The 18378-nt window shown below is 38.2% G+C and overlaps 2 protein-coding genes across 4 annotated transcripts; one reads left to right on the forward strand and one right to left on the reverse strand.

Annotated features, from left to right (window-relative positions):
* Positions 1-793: 793 nt before the first annotated feature.
* Positions 794-12055, reverse strand: nr2c2 (nuclear receptor subfamily 2, group C, member 2). 3 transcript variants are annotated; one of them, XM_038271543.1, is made up of 15 exons: positions 11929-12055; positions 8896-8980; positions 8603-8698; positions 8264-8464; positions 8037-8142; positions 7745-7924; positions 6869-7025; positions 6076-6160; positions 5768-5913; positions 5396-5573; positions 5038-5159; positions 4820-4959; positions 1827-1964; positions 1582-1687; positions 794-1364 (listed from the first exon to the last, which is right to left on the reverse strand). In XM_038271543.1, exons 2-15 carry the CDS (start codon positions 8959-8961, stop codon positions 1190-1192), a joined length of 1896 nt encoding a protein of 631 aa, XP_038127471.1. In that variant the 5' UTR covers positions 8962-8980; positions 11929-12055; the 3' UTR covers positions 794-1189. The 3 variants fall into 3 exon arrangements, 2 of the variants coding, with proteins under 2 accessions (XP_038127471.1, XP_038127472.1); XM_038271544.1 differs by having other exon boundaries at positions 8603-8679; positions 11929-12051; XR_005279493.1 differs by lacking the exon at positions 794-1364 and having other exon boundaries at positions 1611-1687; positions 4788-4959.
* A 2928-nt stretch (positions 12056-14983) lies between these two features.
* b3galt4 (UDP-Gal:betaGlcNAc beta 1,3-galactosyltransferase, polypeptide 4) lies at positions 14984-17676 on the forward strand. Its single transcript, XM_038271337.1, has one exon. It carries the CDS (start codon positions 15759-15761, stop codon positions 16872-16874), a length of 1116 nt encoding a protein of 371 aa, XP_038127265.1. The 5' UTR covers positions 14984-15758; the 3' UTR covers positions 16875-17676.
* Positions 17677-18378: the final 702 nt, after the last annotated feature.

The raw sequence follows: 18378 nt of genomic DNA on the forward strand, positions 1-18378 counted from the left end.
TCGAGTAATCGTTAACTGGAGTGTAGAGACTCAAAAACGTGCTTTTAGCTGACAGAGCAACCCACTTGGAGCAGTAGTCTTATCAAAACTGTTAAAAAAATACGCAAAGCATTTAAGATAAAAGAAAACTTTTTTGTAAGTCAATACGCTCCATCCAAAACTCCTCAAGTGGAAAAGTTTTAGTTTCACCTTGTTTAATTTAGTACTGAAATCTTCTTTAAGGAACCTTTTGCTGTCCGAATATTAATCGACAAATTGAAAAAAATAATCGACAGGTTATTATGTTTGCAGAATAATCGTTAGTTGCAGCCCAACTACTAACTAAATATGATCGCTATCAGACTTCAGTCTAAACAGCAACCCAATTGAGCAGTAGGAGATTGTAAATGTCACACAGCAGCGCACTAATTATAGACATAATGATTCCTCAATAAAACTTTAAAAAAATATATAATAATGTATGCTGGTGTGTCTATGTTTCCATTAAACTATTGAGAAATGGGAGCCAACAGTATTGTGAAAGCATTATTAACAAAGAATGAAAGCAATAAAAAAATTGGGCTGTTCATACGGCTGTGAAAAATTTGATAAGAGTCGTATATTGTGCAAAAAGATCAGATTTGGGTCGCGTTTTGCTGCGGTGTAAACAAAGCCTTAAACATCTCCGTTGCTAATCAGAACAGTGCTCGCAGTAGAATGAAATACCATCTGATGGGATCTAAACATTCTCTGTAGTTTCAGATGTTATTATAAATCTAGATTTCAAGCCAAGTTTTTTTTTTTTTGTATAACATTTTTGGATTAAAGGGTAGTACCACACAGTTAACATGTATTTCATCAACATTAAAGAATTTAAGGCTTATTTAAATTTTAAACAATTATTTAAATGGTCAAATTTTTAAATAATGGGGCTGAGGTGTTAAATACCGTCTAGGCATAAATAATAGTGAAGCAGTTACAGCTGAAAGTTTTTTTTTTCCTTGTGGTTAACAGGAACTCACAGAATCTAATGCAGAAAACATTCCCCATCATCCGTGTTTTCCAATGCCACGTTACGCTAAATCCAGCAGGCGTTCCCTTAATAAAGCTAGAAAACAAGGATTTGTAGTTCAACTACAGCCATCTAGAGAAAAAATACCTGAAAATAAGACTTTCAAACTTAGCCCATTTTTGAGACCTTGGAGTGTTTTCAATCTGGGGAGTCTAATTCCTGGCTGCTATACTCCGCCGTCTCCATCTTGAGGATGTAGGGAATGATGCTGTCAATAGAGACGTTGCCTATCAAGCCAGTGAAGAAGAGCTCTTCTGTGATACTTGAGTTCATGAGACGGAGGGCAGGCAGACGGGTCAGGATACGTGTTAATCTGAGGGAATAAGTTGAAGCATTTTTAAGTTAAGTTATATTTCCTGGCATTTTATTTTTAGTTATTTAACACTAAATAGTTCAACCGTCTGTTCACTCATTGTGTGGCTGAAGATTAATCTTTAATCCTCTATCTTTTCTCTACAGCTGACTCACTATTTTTTCTATATGAGAACATTAATGATGATTTCAGTAAGTACGGTACATCATTTCCTTACCTGTATGTGTCTTCAGGATATGTTTTTTGCACATAGTCTTGTAGCTCCATGAGAGCTTTTTCTTGGAACTTCTCAACTTGGCCACTGCTATCTACACCTGGGTGGTCTGACACAAACAAAGAAAGAAAGAAACAAACAAAATACTTCTGGAATCCATATGAAAGAAACTTGTTTATTTTGTTTTTTTGCTGTTTGCTGACAGACAATCTAGAACAAGTTTCAGGGGGAAAAAAGGGGTTCCTTACCAGGACTAAACAACACTATAGCCTTTAGGTAGGCATACTCATAGCTGTCAGTCTCCAGCCGTGTCATGCTGTTACAGAACTCCTGGAACTTCCAGATGTGCTCCATCACCTGCTTCACCCTCTCCCCAGAGAATTTTTCTGAAAAGAAAGAAAACACAAACATTTCAGCACATTCCATTAACCAATGTTAGTCATTGAGTTCTGCAGGGTGCTGTTGCTTTATTGTTTGGTTTAATATAACAGGATTCTGGAAGCCCCTGTTTTCACAAAAATGTAAAACACCAGAGTGATTTCTACAACAAAATAGGCCTGTGATTGATGTAATTAGGGTTAAATGCAAAAGAGGAAACTGTTAGCTGGTTATTGGTCACTTTAGTAAGAGAGCTTCCTTAAGTAGTGAGCCATCTAAAATGCTTCCCCATGACAACCAATACTTTGGCTGCAGAAATATATTATGTTGGCTCTCCTCCTTGACTATTGCAGTCAGGTGATCAACCAATAATCCGTGTGAGCTGTAGACTGAAATACAATCTCTAACAAAGACGGCTGTGTAGACTGTTAAACCTGCATGAGGAACAGCCAAACTCCCCCACCAAAGTGAAGTTATGGAGGACTGTTTCACATGCCGGGTCACACAAACTATGGCAATAAAAGACCATGACGTCACACAGAAATGTGCGATATCATTATAAACAGTAAACAGTATCTTCAATGCTAGGAAATACAAACACCTATCCACTCAATACTATCAAGGAAGCAAATGAGTATGCAGCAAACAACCACCCAAGCATATGGACACATTTATTAATGATTATCTATAGTGGAAATGAGAACCAGATTTAGAAGTGATGGCAAGATCCTGACGGAGCCCTAACCTCAACATCAAGTGTGTCTGGTATTCTCTGAAGATGCAGAGGGAAAGAAGCCTGCATCCAAAGCAGATCTGCAGCTAGTTCTCAAAGATGTTTGGAACAACCTACCAGTCATTTAATTCAGAAAGTAGACAACTGTGCATAGAAGAATTGGTTATCATAAAGGCAAGGGGTGGTTAAAAGATCTAATTCAGATTGATGTTGTGTTCATTTATTGAATTTTTTTAATTGATGGAACTAGAGATGCACGATAAAATCGGCCCCCTATCGGTATCGGCCTGTATCGGCCTTAAAACTGAATATCGGACATCGGCCACCCCACCAATATTTAACCCGATATTTGATCAGCTTCTGAGTTTCTAAAGTCTAAAAAAAAAATAAAAAATACTACTACTTCTTCCTCAAAAACTTCTTTTTTACAGACTTAAAAACTTCTAAAGAAGAGGGAAAAAATATTGATACATTAAAATATCACAATATCTTCATATGCTGATATATTGCCATTTAAAAACACCATATCAATCTCTTTTACTAATGAAATATTGCTATATGTCATCGTTATGCTACGAAATCCCCCGAGAATCCACGAAATTTTGCCATATTTTTACATGTTGATATATTGACGCGGTATCGATCTATTTTACTAACAAAATCTCACAAGTATTTGCAAAATATCACGAGAGTTTGTAACAGAATGATGAAATTTCACGAGATTTTGAAAGTAAAATAGATCGATACCGCGTTTTAAAAAAATCAATTTGATATCAGCATATGAAAATATATTTGAGTATATTATTTTTCAAAGTGTCCGAAATGGATAACAAAACTGCTATTTTCAATGACTACTTATTTTTGTCCAGCTTTAACATCGGTATCGGTTATCGGCTACATGAGTTTTAAAATATCGGCATATCGGATATCGGCCAAAATCCCAATATCGTGCATCCCTAAATGGAACTCAACTATATACTATATAGTATATATATACTCAACTATACTATACAACAGTTCTTTCACAGTTGAAAATAATCTCAGTTTACAGCATTTATTCATAGCTGCCAATTTCTTCAAGGCATTATGCTTATTTAAAGAACCTTTTTTTCATCAAGGTCATCAAGGTTTGCAACTGCATTTCTCAAACTTTGATGATTTTTTTTTTTAATCATTAAAATATAAATATATTTTTATGTTTTTAAGGAAATTCCTGAAAAGCATTGTACTTCTCAAAGAGTTGGCTTGTGTTTAAATATCAACAAATGGCATTATGCGATAAGGTCCCAGTCATCAGACTCTTCTCTTATCTGTATCTGCTTGATAGGCAACTATCCTATCCTCCATTTAGAGTGCGTTTGTGACATTTTTTCACGATTAGGTTTGTTTATAGAGTGACTGTAGAAAGTTTTTGACCTCTGTGTAAAAAGCATCTCAATATTCACTGCCCTGTACTGGCGGCTTGTGCTTGATTTGCTGTCATTCCCAATTGCTTCCATTTATTATAATACAGCTATTGCTTCACTGTAGAGCATTCAGTAGAGGGGTGCTTTCACAACTGGACTAATTGCATAGCTGATATCCAATCAGAGTACCTTGTCCAGATTCTCTGCGTTTCCAAAAAAAAAAAAAGATGTGTTCACAAATTTCTGAAGAGGGGTTCTACGTGTCTAGGTGTAGGGTTTTATAAATCTGTGGATATGGAATCAATTGGAGCAGCTTATTATTAAGGTGACTTGTAACATTATAGAGTGTTGGTAAATAATTTCTGAACAGGTTTATCTGTGTGTGAATAATTATGCAGATTTGAGTCAAGAAAAAGCCGTTTAGATTTTCAATACAATCTGAGAGCATTTAGTGTACATTCAAATATGTATTCTAACTAAAATAACGCTTAGGTCAGGAGTACTCCAGTCCCAGAAGAAACTGAACACATAGCAAAAGCCAAAGTGGAAATCACAGTTATAGACAGTGAGGTACACCATGCTACATAAAGAAAGAGACATGCAGTGCATTTGATTCTACTGTAGGCAACAACACCTACAATCTAATAGCAAAATTAAATTTCTTCACTCCTGTTTTTATGTTTGTGTCCTACTGTGAGATGATGACGGGGTCTTTGGTCCATACCGTCCTGGACGCTGCTTTGGAGATGGTTAATGATGGCTGCAAGGATGGTTGATAGGTTCATCACGTGAGTGCATTGAGCAAGGCCCAAAATGAACAGCTCGTTCCAGCAAGCACGTACCAAGCTGGTGTTTGCCTCCTGACTGAGAAATACATAAAGATGTGAGGCCAACTACAAACAGACAGAGGGTGGCAGTGATAGCCAATTTCATTTTACGAACCCAAGAGCTAAGAAGGCAGGGATGGAGCGCGCCCAGTGCATGGAGAGGAAGAGAAGTCTGGACGCCGACTCACAGATGTAGTGTACATTCAAATACTCTGGCATGGGGCTGGGCATGGTCAGCTGAAACAGGCAAAGATAAAGAGGAGCATTACAACTAGGGACATTAAAAACAAAAACTCTTTTTTTTGTGCCTGTAACTGAAAGTATTAACCATTAAAAGGCTGATTTTTACAAATTCAAATCTCGGTTATCTGAATGCTTTCCGGTTTCCATAACCATGAAAGTAGCCATTTAAGAACATTTGCATATGTCCTATTTTCCTTTCAGTAGCTTTAGCAGCGGCTCACTCTACCCACCTTAAAACTAACATGGCTGTCTGTGAGCAGCGGTCCCTCCACCTCAATGATGGGTGTCTCCTGGTCCCGTCCAATCAGTTGGATGGTGGTTCCACTGACACACTGCGGCTTTTCAGACGGGTTCTCTTCCACCCCTGCATCAGGTGGGTTGAATACTTTGGCCAGAGTGTCAAAGGCACTGTTGAAGCAAATACAGACACGCATCTTAAGACTAAATCTGGGAATAAAATACAGCAACAGATTTAAAACAGAAACAGATCTACAGATTTTTAAAATACAAAATGATCTGAAATAAATAAATAAATAAGAGTGATTTTCTGAAGAAACAAAGATTAATTTCTAGTCAAAACACCTCAAGTGTGACTAGCTGACCGTGTTATCTCTGTTGCAGACTGCCCCTCCTGCTGGCTGTCTGAGGTATCACCATTGTTCAGGTTTTCTCTTAGTGAGTCACTCAGGCTGGCGAGTGATGTCACTACATTGGCTAAAGTCCCCAGGTCTCCCTGCCCAGAATCCATCTAGAACAAACAAACAAACTTGTTTTAAATAACTTCTACATTATGATCAACTTCAACCAAGTATATTGATAATAGAGTTAAACTCTGTAATAAGGAGCCATGCTAAAAGGAGTAGTAGTTAGAGAGGAGCAGAAAAAGGTGAATCCCATTGATCAGATGTACCTTGGAGTCTGTCGCCAGCAGCAACGTTCCATCAGCTTGAATAACCGGCTGCTGGATATTAACCAGCATCCCCTGGTCCAGCAGGCTGGATATTCACAAAAAGACAGAACATTGTTAGAGCGACTCAAATGAAAACTATTTGAATTACAGTGCTGTGAAAAGGTATCTGCCCACATAAAGATGTCTTCCGCCTTTTTTTTTTTTTTTTTTTTTCAAAATCATCAGAAAGAAAAACTTAACAGCCAAACAAAACCTGAACAGAGCAATTTATACGATAGTAAGGATGTTCTACTTAAATCTATGGTCTCAGCAATTACAACAAGCTGCGCAGATTCTGAAGGAGAAACATTAGGCCCAAGCCATCATACTGCCACCAAAATGTTTAAGTTCTTGTAATTTTTCTGAAAACCTGGTAGTCTTGTGCCGCAACGCACACCTTCTTCTCACTTTTTTTCCTTCAGTCGACAGAATATTTTCTCCATACATCATTGCTTGAAGCTCAAAGATATTCTCTATTCAAGACATTTCTTTTTTATCTAAGTCAGTCAGTAATCAGGACTGGCTTTGAAAATTAAGATAATCTCTAAGTTCATAATGTAACAACCAGGAAAATGACTTTTCACGCACAGTCTTGTGGATTAGGATTTGTTTTACTTTTCTTAAAAAACAAATTCACAATTTAAGCTATTTGTACTCAGGTTATATTGGCCAAACATGTCCAAAAACAAAACAGAAGAAGAAAGCTCTAATTTGCCAAATTCTTTCTCACAGCATTTATATATTTCCTACTGACCTTGAACCATCTGTATCTGTGTCAGAGATAAAGGTTGGTGTGGCGATAAGTGGGCTATTAAGATCCTTGCGGATGTAGATCTTCTGGGTGGAAGCAGCACAGTTGGCGTGTCTTTCTCTGGGCACAATGTCGATGGGTTTCCTCTCACTCTGTACAGCTGAACAAGCAGACTGTTAGTACTGTTATTTGGGAATAATACTCATGGTCAAAAAGAAATTGACTTAATAAATTGTAATTAAATAAATATATAAATAATAACTAAAGGTACATTTCACAGTACGTCTTACAGCAGGTCAGTCAAATGCAGGACATTTCAAGATGGTCAAGTATCAAATTGTTTGTAGTTCTGCAGTACTAAGTGGTACTTTGGTAGAGGTACTTGAAAGTTAAATAAAATGAAATATGGTGTGATGTGGAGCTATTAAGCACCATCGTTCGAAAAAAGGTCTGAAGTGTCACAAAGACGAGTGCTAAAGAGAGGATTTCAAGAACTGCCAGAAAATTATAAATTGGTCCACAGTGAACATTCTTTAAATTTTCCACATTTTCTGATTGAAATGTTGCCAATTAAAGAAACAATGAAATACCATTGGAAAAGTTTTGTTATGTTTATTTTTTAATTGTTTTGATGTGGGTTTTTTTTTCATAATCTTGGAGAACTAGTTCTTCACTTGTAGGTAAGAAAATATGTATTTACTTGTTACACTCTGTTTTAAGGACCATAAGAATAATCGGCGTTATAGGCCATTGCAAACATGCATTACAATTGTCAAGGATAGTCTGTGGCTAAAAGGCTCCACCACTAGTACTCTTACAATTATCCACCCCAACTTGATGAGTCTGTAACTCAAACAGTTATTAAGGATGTAGACTCACAATCAGTTTTCATCCCCATCTTAAGGCATTTTCTGAGCCGGCAGAACTGGCAGCGGTTGCGGTGGTGTTTGTTGATGATACAGTCCTGCTTGCTGCGACAGCTGTAGGTTAGATTCTTCCTCACACTACGCTTGAAGAAACCTTTGCATCCCTCGCAGCTAACAGCTCCATAGTGACGCCCTTAATGCACACAGATTTCAAACTGAGTCAAATTGCTGACAGAGAGGAGCTTAACAGCTGGAAAAAATGTGACAACCGGCTCAGTGGAAGCTTCAGCTGGACAGTAGAGTACCTGAAGCTTTGTCCCCACACACCACACAATACTCCACAGGCTGAGATCGGCTCAAATCTCCTGACTGTCCTAACAACCGCTCCATTGAAACAGGATCTGTGACAATCTGAAAATTACATTTTAACATATAGTTTCAACTTCACCTGCATTAAGTAACTGACACATCTGAATAAAAATGAAAACTTAAAGACAATGCTTTGGAAGGTGAGGGGATTAGAGAAACGTACCTGTATCCTTCCTGGCCTTAGACTGTCTGCAGCAGTAAAGATGACCTGCTTTGTGTTGTGTGTCTCTGGTGAAGCCAGGATAACCTTGCTTGCTCCTAAGCTGTCAGCAGTGGTCAAGATGAACTGCTGCTTTGGAGCACTGGACGGGTCCATTGCTCTCACTATCTGGATCTTCTGACCCGTCTGCTGGTCGGTTACAATCTGACGAGTCAAAGGATACAGAAATGGGAAGAGAGGCAAAAACATAAACTGATGTGGTTGAAATAAAGTAGTAATAACAACATACAGTTGTGTTACTTCTAGTAATGTAGTTTTGCAGGTTATTTAACTCTTAATTACCTGTATTCTCTGTGGTGTGGTGTCAGGCTCAGCAGAGATGACCTGAAAGCGCTGGGGAGACTCACCCACCACTGGATCTGATGGAGAGCATGACCCCTAACCCAGTTAAGCAAAAAATGTTTTTTTTTCTTTTCTTTTCATCAGCTAACAAACACAAACACGTTTTAAGGAGGTGTCTGTAATCCAGATATATGCTGTTACATATTTGTTTATGAACCCCATTAAAATAATTAGATTATGTGATGCAGAATAGATTACCGAGGAAAAAAAAAATATTTTCTCTGCACACTGACCTCTGTCTCATGCTCAGAGTCTGCTTTCTGCTGAACGAGCAGATTCAGGTTGGTCGCCATAATCATGTGGAGTCATTAGCAAGATCTTTGGAGGAATGGAAGACAAAGAGATGGAAGGGTTAGGGCATAATCAAAATAAAGCCATGCTATGATTTATCCTTTCATAAAGACTGATATTCTCAAAACTTGTTTTGGAACAATCAGACTAAACATAACCTATTGGCTCTCCTTAAAAGGTCAAAACTGAACCATTGTTACAGTTTAAAGTGACCAGGTCCAACACCAGAGGTACTTGTGAAGAAATCCAAATGATGAAAACATTTAGATCATTATTAGTGTCTAAAATCACACCTGAAACGCTTGAAATCGGAACCTCTGGATTCCAAATGCAATACCTTAACTCCTACTTCACAACTCCACTAAAATACAACAGCTGCTGTAAATGTCACTTCTCATTTTTGAGAAGACCTAAATCTAGCATTACAGCTTGACAGTAAACAACAGTTTATATTATAGCAGAGGGTGGTTTCGGTCCACCGACCTCTGGGTTATGGGCCCAGCACGCTTCCGCTGCGCCACTCTGCTTGCCTTACAAGGAGTACCACAATGCTTTCTAATCTAAATGCTTCTGAATCCTTACAGGCAGCAGTGAGGGTTAACTATGTAGCTCAGTTAAACATGCCCGTTTCTTATTTTCATCAAAGACACCAAAGCATTTTCAAGCACAAACCCTGGGGTAACAATTTCATAACCACATAGGTGTTTTCTGATTATCTGGAAAACCATTAGCTCACTTATAAAGACAGTGTCTGATAATAAACAAGTGAGGAAGGGAGTAAATAAAAATAAGCAAGTAAAATCTTCCAAATTACTTTTTAATTTCAATCATATTGAATCTGAGAGCGAGCATGGAGACCAAAGAAAGGCCATTCTTACTTTATAGTCTCAAAAATCTTGTTAATCATACTACTAAATACTAGACGGACACTTAAGCCAAAGCAGAAGTGTGTTATTGGTCACCAATGTTTAAATAGTGCTGAAAGTAAGGAAGGAGGTAGAAAGAGGAAGCAGGAAGCTTCCTAGTAATCGTTCATTAAGCATGGGGACGTACCCACAGCATAGGATGTGACCCAGGATAAAAGTTGAATTGTGTTCTGGTGTCATTTATTGCTATACTTTGATTTTGTGACCGTTACTTGGCAGCCCAATACTAGCTCTATACCTTTGGAAAAAATCAGTTGCACAAAAACTCTAAAGCAGGATTCCTCCATTTTCATCCTTGAGGTCCGTTGTCTTGCACTTCTCTGCTGATTACATAATCTAAATCCTGTGAGGTAAAGGGCTTCTAAAAAATGTACATGACATTGGACCTTGACGACTGGAGTTAAAAAACACATCAGATGAAGATTTTATCATACTTATTTAATTATCATTATGATTATTATGTTAGGATAATTATCACTGAAGATGTGTAAGTTTATTACACCTTGGTATTGGCTGTCAGTTGCATGTCAAAACTGATGTTTTAATCTAATTAAGACAGTTCCTCTGTCTGGATATACAGTTATAATCTTCATTCTCTATGTGGCAGAGATTTGGAAATGAAATGGAATGACAGCGATGTCCTTCAGCTAAGAATGAAGTGTAATATTCTGATAAGGCTTGAGCCATGGATTTCTAATAATCTGCTAACGTGTATGATGTAAAATAAGGTGATGTGGCAGAATTGAGATGTATAAAATGCCTTTTTAACTGTTAATCGGGGGCCACTTCCTAAGAGGTGAGCCCGAAGGTGAGCAGCTGCCTTCTATATATTCTAAGCAATTTCTCTGATCTGAGTAAGATTACAAGTTCAATCAGAATCTGTTGTGGTCTCCTGGTTATTTAATACATATAAGTTAGGAAGTGTTATTTAAAGAGTTTGTCCTGAGTGATCTCTTTTCAGGGAAAAGAACGGGAGAGATAGGGCGCCAGGGTGCATACACAGAGCCTATGTTTAACAATCAGAACATCAATTTTCAATTATAAATCCTCAAAATCGAAATAAAAAGCCTCAAAATACATTTGAACATCTTAATAAGAAAAAATATGTTTATTTGCTCCTTCCAATTACTTTTTCTACTCTTTTACCTTGACATATTTAATAAGACATACATGATGGGATCAATAAATTTATTGAACAAACAAAAAAACAAGGCATTTGAAATGATGAAATTATTATTTTAACATGCAAGCATCTACTTGGTTGCATAGATGGAGTTGAAATACACAACCAAATTTTAAGTTATATAAAAAAAAAGTAAGTTCAGCTATTTCAAACTTTAAAGTTTCTAGATTAAACTGTTTTTTCTTTTTTCCTTTTTTATAACTAATGTAAGTACCAACAATAAATGGGCTCACGATCAATAGGAAGAGCGACAGGCTTGTTATTTATAAATTGACTGAACAGTGTCCATCAGTAACTTTAAACATTTACCAGCACAGAACAAAATGGAGAATCTGGCATCTAGCCAACATAACTGCAGATAATTACGATTATTAGTTTAATGTAACTATGTACTTAATGGACCGTGAGTTAGTTAAAATCTATACTCTAAGGAAAGATTTAAAAATGGGAAAAAAACACATTTTATAAATAAAACAGTGACAGACAGTTTACAACCACTCATGTCAGCGGGATGGCAAAGGTAAAGGGGTCGAGTTCATCCGGTTTTAGCTGCTGTAAGCTAGCTAAGCGCAAATAAAAGCAGCTGCTCTGGAGTAATGGCTAACGGCGTCTGTTGCTGTTATCTACTGGTCGAAGTGGAGGGGTTAAAAACAAACAAACAGGGCTGTCATGTAATAAACAGTTAATATTTCTGTGCCCGAAAGTCTGCGCGCATCTTTGTTCCAGTTCATCCCCGGACGCAGAGCAGCCGCAGCTGCTCACGGACAGGAAGCTAGGCGGCTAGCCGGGAGATTAGCTGGGTTATTCTGACCCAGCGCTGCTGCCTCAGAGGGCTTTAATCCTTTCAGTCCGGGACGGACACTCACCTAGGAGGGACGGCGCTCACCGCTTTAAGGCGCCCGGTTGTTTTACAAAAATAATTGTTGTGTTTTTCTCCTGTTAAAGGTCATAGTTCGTGACCCCCCGCACCAACAGCGATGATGATGTTTTTTTTTTTTTGTTTTTTTTTTTTATTCTCCTTCCTCCCTCTCTGTCCGCATGCCTCAAACACCCCCACCCCTAGCGCGAGCCAGACAGCGATGATGTCATAACGTCTGGGGACTTATCAAATGATGCGAAAAAGAAAAAGTATCTATAACGATATAAAAAAAGTTTGATTTAAACATTTCTAATGTAATTCTTTTTTTTTTTTTCCGCTATTGCTTTGCTATAACTTTGCTTCTCGCAGCGACGAGTTAACCGATGACCTTTTGGGATTTAATTCAACATTCATGGAAAATTAAGTCTTGAATAAAATCCATCCATCGGTCTGATTTTAATAATTTCAAACATGAAGATAGTACAAGATGCTACTGCTGGAAGCTATTAACAGTGTTTGTTTTATTTTGAAACTTGTCCTTTACAATTCATTATGTCCATGATGTAAATAAGAAAATCCGTTTTTTATTTACTGTCCAACATATTGATGTGTAATTTGGAAATGTCACTATAGCAAAGTTGAAATATTTTTATTGTTGAATGGTGAGGAACTTCAGGTGTAACAGAAGCAAACAACAGGCTGACAGAATGTTTTATTTTTTTTAACCTTTATTCAACCAGGAAAAAAATCCCATTGAGATTAAAAACCTAATTTTCAAGGGAGTCCTGGCCAAGAGGCAGCAAAGTTACATAAGAAACACAGATACATTAAATTAAATGACAGGTACATAAAAAAACATTTAAAGTAAAACAATTACAGATCATTGTTACATGTAAGAGGGCAGTATCCAAGAAGGGCCTTGTAAATAAAAGTGTTGCAATGACACTGCCTTCTCGTAGAGAGGGAAGGCCATCCCACTCTAGAGTGCAGGTCACAGTGATGTGTCATGGTTCTACAGTTTGTGATGAACCTTAATGAAGCATGGTAAACAGAATCCAACATTTAAAGACATGAAGAACTTGCATTCTTATAAAAAAAGTTCACCATAATCTAAGACCGATAAAAACGTGGCTGAGACAAGGCGCCTTTTTACTCCAAAAGAAAAACATGACTTATTATGAAACAAGAAAGCTCAAAGGTACACATGAGATTAAATATTATATCAGAAAACCTTTTAAACAATTAAGCTGTACTGCAGAATGGAAAAAAAAAAACTTTTAAATCACTGAATAAAACACATAAAGTTATAAATAAGAAAAAAAGGCATCTTGAGGTAACACTTAAAAAAATTCAATTAAAAAAGAAAAATAGCTGCTGCCTTACAGAGGGATGGAAAAATTCAGGTGCTGTAATAGTGCCAGACTATTCAGAGATCTTGATCTGGGGACTTACATGATTTTTCTCTTTAATTAAATGTGATTTCTCAAAGAAAAAAAAAACTTTGATTTTGTGATAGCTTTTCTTTACATAGCCAAGAGGTTTTAATGTGGGGAAAAAAGGAAAATAGGCACCAACTCAGTCTGGATAAACATTTTTGTTTTTCATAAACACAACCATACAGATTTTCTCTTGGCTTATTTTTCTTTATTTTTTGTCAAGACTTGTCTGCAAAGAGGGAAAAAAGCCGTTCTTGTTATTATGAATTTAGGTATCACAAAGGGCAGAAAACCCATGCACTGCAAACAGAATAATGCAAAAGCTGGAAAACAGATATAGTAATTAAAAACAAATTACAGATTTTTATCATACAAGTCTTCACTTGATGTGCAGTTGTTTCTTGTTGCTTTTGTAATAAAAAAAAATCGTACTTTTCTAAATTTATTACTGGTTTTTGTTCTAAGGATGCATGTTCGTGAACCGACAGGCTAGAAACTCAAATCACCCATGGAAGCTGACAAAGATGTCTTAATCTGAATGTACACAAACTTTACATGACCATAGGAGACAATCGGTTATTTAATGTCTTAGTGAAAGTAAAAAAAAAAAAAAGCTGTATGAATATATAGTAATTTGTGATTTGTGTCAGTAAGGTCATTTAGAGACTAAATATCTTCCCTGTTTTTTGCAGAATAAGTGTGGTTGCAGCCGTGCATTCTCATATTTTTTTTTATTGTTATTTTTCCAAAACTAAACAATACGAGGAAGAAAATGCAAAATGGATAAAAAAGTTATTGGAATTAAGACTTTGTAATTGACCCATCTTTTTCTTCATGGGTTTAACATTGGGCTCAACCTTTATGGGAAAGTGCTGCTCTGCAGATCTAAGGAAGAATAGATTCCTTTAACAATAAAGCAATGTCAATGCTGCTGTTCGCCTGACTCAGAGATGTTTGACTCACACAAGAAAGTGTTAATTCTTTTTTTAAATCAATTAGTAGCTATATGGTTTAATGCTGTGATGCTGCGTACATAACTTGGACAGTGTGGGCAGGTTCTAAGTCTGACTGGATATTCAAATCAGCATCTCCAAAATATTTGCACAGAGTAGTATGCCATGCATTAAACAATTCCTGGTCTCTGGTTCAGTAGTAGCTGTAGAAAAGCACTGGAACAGTTGTAACCCATGTCCTGGATAAATCTGTTTTCAATGGCTCTCAAAGCACCGCACCCACTGACATGCAAATCTCCTTCAAACTCACGAACAAGCTTTACTTTACAACCACCTCAATGCTGCATTCATACCTTTTTTTCTGTTACACTTTTTCATTCACATGCACTCTGTAAACAGACGGCTCCTTTATGAAGGACCTTTTGAGGTTTACTCTGCTGGCAAACAACCTGCTGTGAAGTCAGTAATTTCACATGATTTTGGCAATAATGCAAGTTCTGATACAGAAATCCTTTTTATTTTCCAACAAAATACTTGGTCTGTCATTAGTTGTAAGACATAGCAATTAAAACAAACTGAAATAACTCCAGATTATGTTTAATGGATCTATATAGGTGACAAGTATTATATAAAATAAAATAAAATGTGTACCCCAGAATAACACTAGGTGTCGCCCAAAGCCTCCAGGTATGGATAGGATGACAATAGGAGGAAAGAAAAGCCGCGTTTGCAGAGCGCATCATATAAAATTTAATATATATATAGGCCTACATATATGGAACCTTTTTTTGTATCATTATTTGAAAATTTTCTTCTCATCTGTGAGGAACCGCACAAAAAAACGCTGTTTTTATTGGACTCAGGACAGACTTGTGGGCGTCTGCTTATAGATCTTATTCTTTACCCTGGAGGAGCTTCGCCATTATGATTAATATTTGTTGATGTAAGATGATGCAATGTGGATTTAATAGAAATTATGGGATTTCCCAACGAGGGGATGTCTTTTTTTAATCTATGGAAAATAAAAACGCACATCAAAGAGACTGCGCAGCTGTATGATGCGGTGGATTTTTTAAAATTACCCAGAAAATGGATCGATGCGCTGCAGCAGGAAATCGGACGTCCCATCGCTTCAAGGAGCAGATTACTTTAACAATTAAACGCCTTTACATTTAAGGGACTAAGACTCTGCGCTGGGTTATTATCCGCCAGCTCTTTATAACACTGAAAGTGTAATAGAAGCAGAGAACTGTTGCAACGACAGCAGCATTTGCGCAACTGCATATCCATCATTCTAAACGCAAAGAGAAAGGAGCAGCATACCCAGAGGAAAAGACGCACCGCAACGAGCGCACGGCACAGGATGCGTCTTCACGTCAAATCAAGTTAAAAGGAAGCAGCCAGATTTTTTTTTTTTTGTTTGTTTTTTTAAAGCAGGGGGGGGGGTGATGACGGCGTTTATGTTCGGAAGAGGATTTTGCAAGCCCAGATTTTGGAAGCGCGGAAGCAGGACCGGTGTCTTATCGTCCCTTTGCGGGGTCCTGGCGTGCGCCGCGGTGTTGGCGCTGCTTTTCCTGGACTTTATTGAGACGTGGGTCACCTCGATGGGTATGAGCGGGGCGGTGGAGACGCATGCGGCCATCATCTCGCCCCAGAGCCTCCCTCAGTCCAAACCAGAGGAGTTTCTGCTCATGCCCAGCCCGCTGGTGTGCCAGCGCGCCAAGCCTTACCTCATCGCCTTGGTGACCTCTGCACCTGCAAATCAGCGGGCACGCCAAGCCATCCGAGACACCTGGGGAGGAGAGGTGGAGGTGAGAGGACTGAGGTTCATGACCCTCTTCATGGTTGGTGTTGCCACTGACCCCGGCCTGGGAAAGCTGCTGATAGAAGAAGCCAGGGAGAAAGGGGACCTGATCCAGGGCCGATTTTTGGACTCCTACTCCAACCTCACCCTGAAGACCCTGGCCATGCTTGGCTGGGTCCGCAGGTTCTGCCCTCAGGCTCATTTCATGGCCAAAGTGGATGACGACGTTTTCTTTAATCCCAGTGCTCTCCTTCACTTCTTAAACAAAAGCAGGAACCCTTATGAGCAAGGAGATTTGTATCTTGGCAGAGTCCATCTTCATGTGGCCCCAAACCGTGATCCAGACAGCAAGCATTACCTCCCCTCTGGGGCCTACCCTTTGTCTGTGTTTCCTGACTATTGCAGTGGTACAGCTTATGTCTTTTCCCGCTCTGCCCTGCTTAAAGTTGCCCTTGCAGCCTCAGCATCACCTCTATCCACACCTTTACCTCCAGAGGATGTGTTTGTTGGCCTCTGTGCATATGCTGCTGGGGTGCAGCCCTCACATTGCCCTCTCTTCTCCGGGGGTCCACCTGTGCCATACGGGCGCTGCTGCTATCAGGCCATGGTGTCTGTCCATCATATCACTCCCAAGGAGATGTTGGATTATTGGAAAGATGTCCATTCCTCCCCGCCCTGTTCCTGGCTGACTCAGCGTGCTTCTCTGGGGATGTGCAAAGTCAGGGCGATGCTGGGCTCAGCCCTGGGCCTGGAGGATTGACTTAAATTAGACTCAAGGGAACCTTGCCTCACACAGTTATTCTACAAGCTGCGAATCTACCTGCACTGATAATATTTATGCCTATTGTCATTATTAGATATTTATTTTTATAAGATTGTCACATACATTTTTTTTTTTTTTTTTAGAAAACCGGTAACCTCAGGATTTCTAGTTCTTGGTCTGAGCATCAAAATTTGACAACATGCAGCCGAGGAACATTTACAAACATGCTGCTTATACAGCTGCTCATGATGAATGCATATAGGAGAAATGCTTTGAGACAAAGTACTTTGAATAATTAAATGCTGCAAGCATCGGCTATTTACACACAATCAGTCCATTGCTAGATCATTTGACAGTAGGACTTAGTCTTAAAGCCTCCATGCATGTGCTGCAAAGCCAAAGCAATATAATCAGATCAAACAAATCAATTCTTGCGTGAAAACACTCTTCAGTACAAGTTCATGTTATAAATTTTCTTTAGGCAAGAGATTTAAAAGGAGGTACAAAGGAAATTGACACACTAGATGTAAATAACCAGTTCAGGTGACAGTTTTTTCTCACGGTTTATGTTGCAGCAAGTGACTCAAAGTGATTCTAACACCTGTTATACCAACAAAGAGCAGATTTTAAACTGCTCAGAGTTAAAGTGCTCAGACTAGGCCGAATCTCTGGTGTGCCTTGATGAAAAAAATGTTAGTTAGGAAATGTAGGATATATATATTTGCCAAGTTTTGGTTTTCCTTATTTATTTGTATGAATGGAATTATGACACCAATAAACACCCACATCCCAGGTAAAACCAGCCTGCTTCTTTCCTTTGTGCTCTTCTGCCAAATAGTATTTCTTACATCTTTATGCAAGCTAAACAAAACAGGTGAAAATTTTTTTACTTTAGAGAGGAAATTCCAAACTACCACTATTACATTTTAAATAAAACCCAGTTTTATCAAGATCAAATATTGTTTACTTTTTCAGAAAATACAGCTAAAATTAACACAACCTGTCCATGACCAGAGTATGGATAGCATCCGGTGAGCTCAGAAAGTAATTATTTGAGGCAATATAACTTAAAACGCTTTTCAGAAGAATTACGTAAAAATTTAAAAACAATCCGTTGGACTAGAACTGCAAGCTACTCTTGAGTCAGTATCTGACTTCATTCTTCTGAAAAATATGCTGATGAGGATTCTCAGTCATCCAGGTCAGAGTCATTCCGTAAAAGTTTAAAAACGATCCACTGGACTTGGTTTACAAGGTTTGAAGACGTTTCGCTTCCCCTCCAGGAAGCTTTCTCAATTCAAATGTCTGGATCTGCAGTGAGTTTGAGGCTTTATATAGACAAGGGTTTGTATTGCTTGGCACATGCAAATTGAAACAGAGGAGTCATTTGAATTGAGAAAGCTTCCTGGAGGGTAAGTGAAACATCTTCAAACCTTGGAAACCAAGTCCAGCTAAAAAGCTGTTGCGCCTTTTTAGGGAACATAACTTCCTCATTTAACAG

This window comes from Cyprinodon tularosa, unplaced genomic scaffold (assembly GCF_016077235.1).
Source record: "Cyprinodon tularosa strain WSP-4 unplaced genomic scaffold, ASM1607723v1 ctg8, whole genome shotgun sequence".
In the NCBI taxonomy this organism is placed as follows: Eukaryota; Metazoa; Chordata; class Actinopteri; order Cyprinodontiformes; family Cyprinodontidae; genus Cyprinodon; species Cyprinodon tularosa.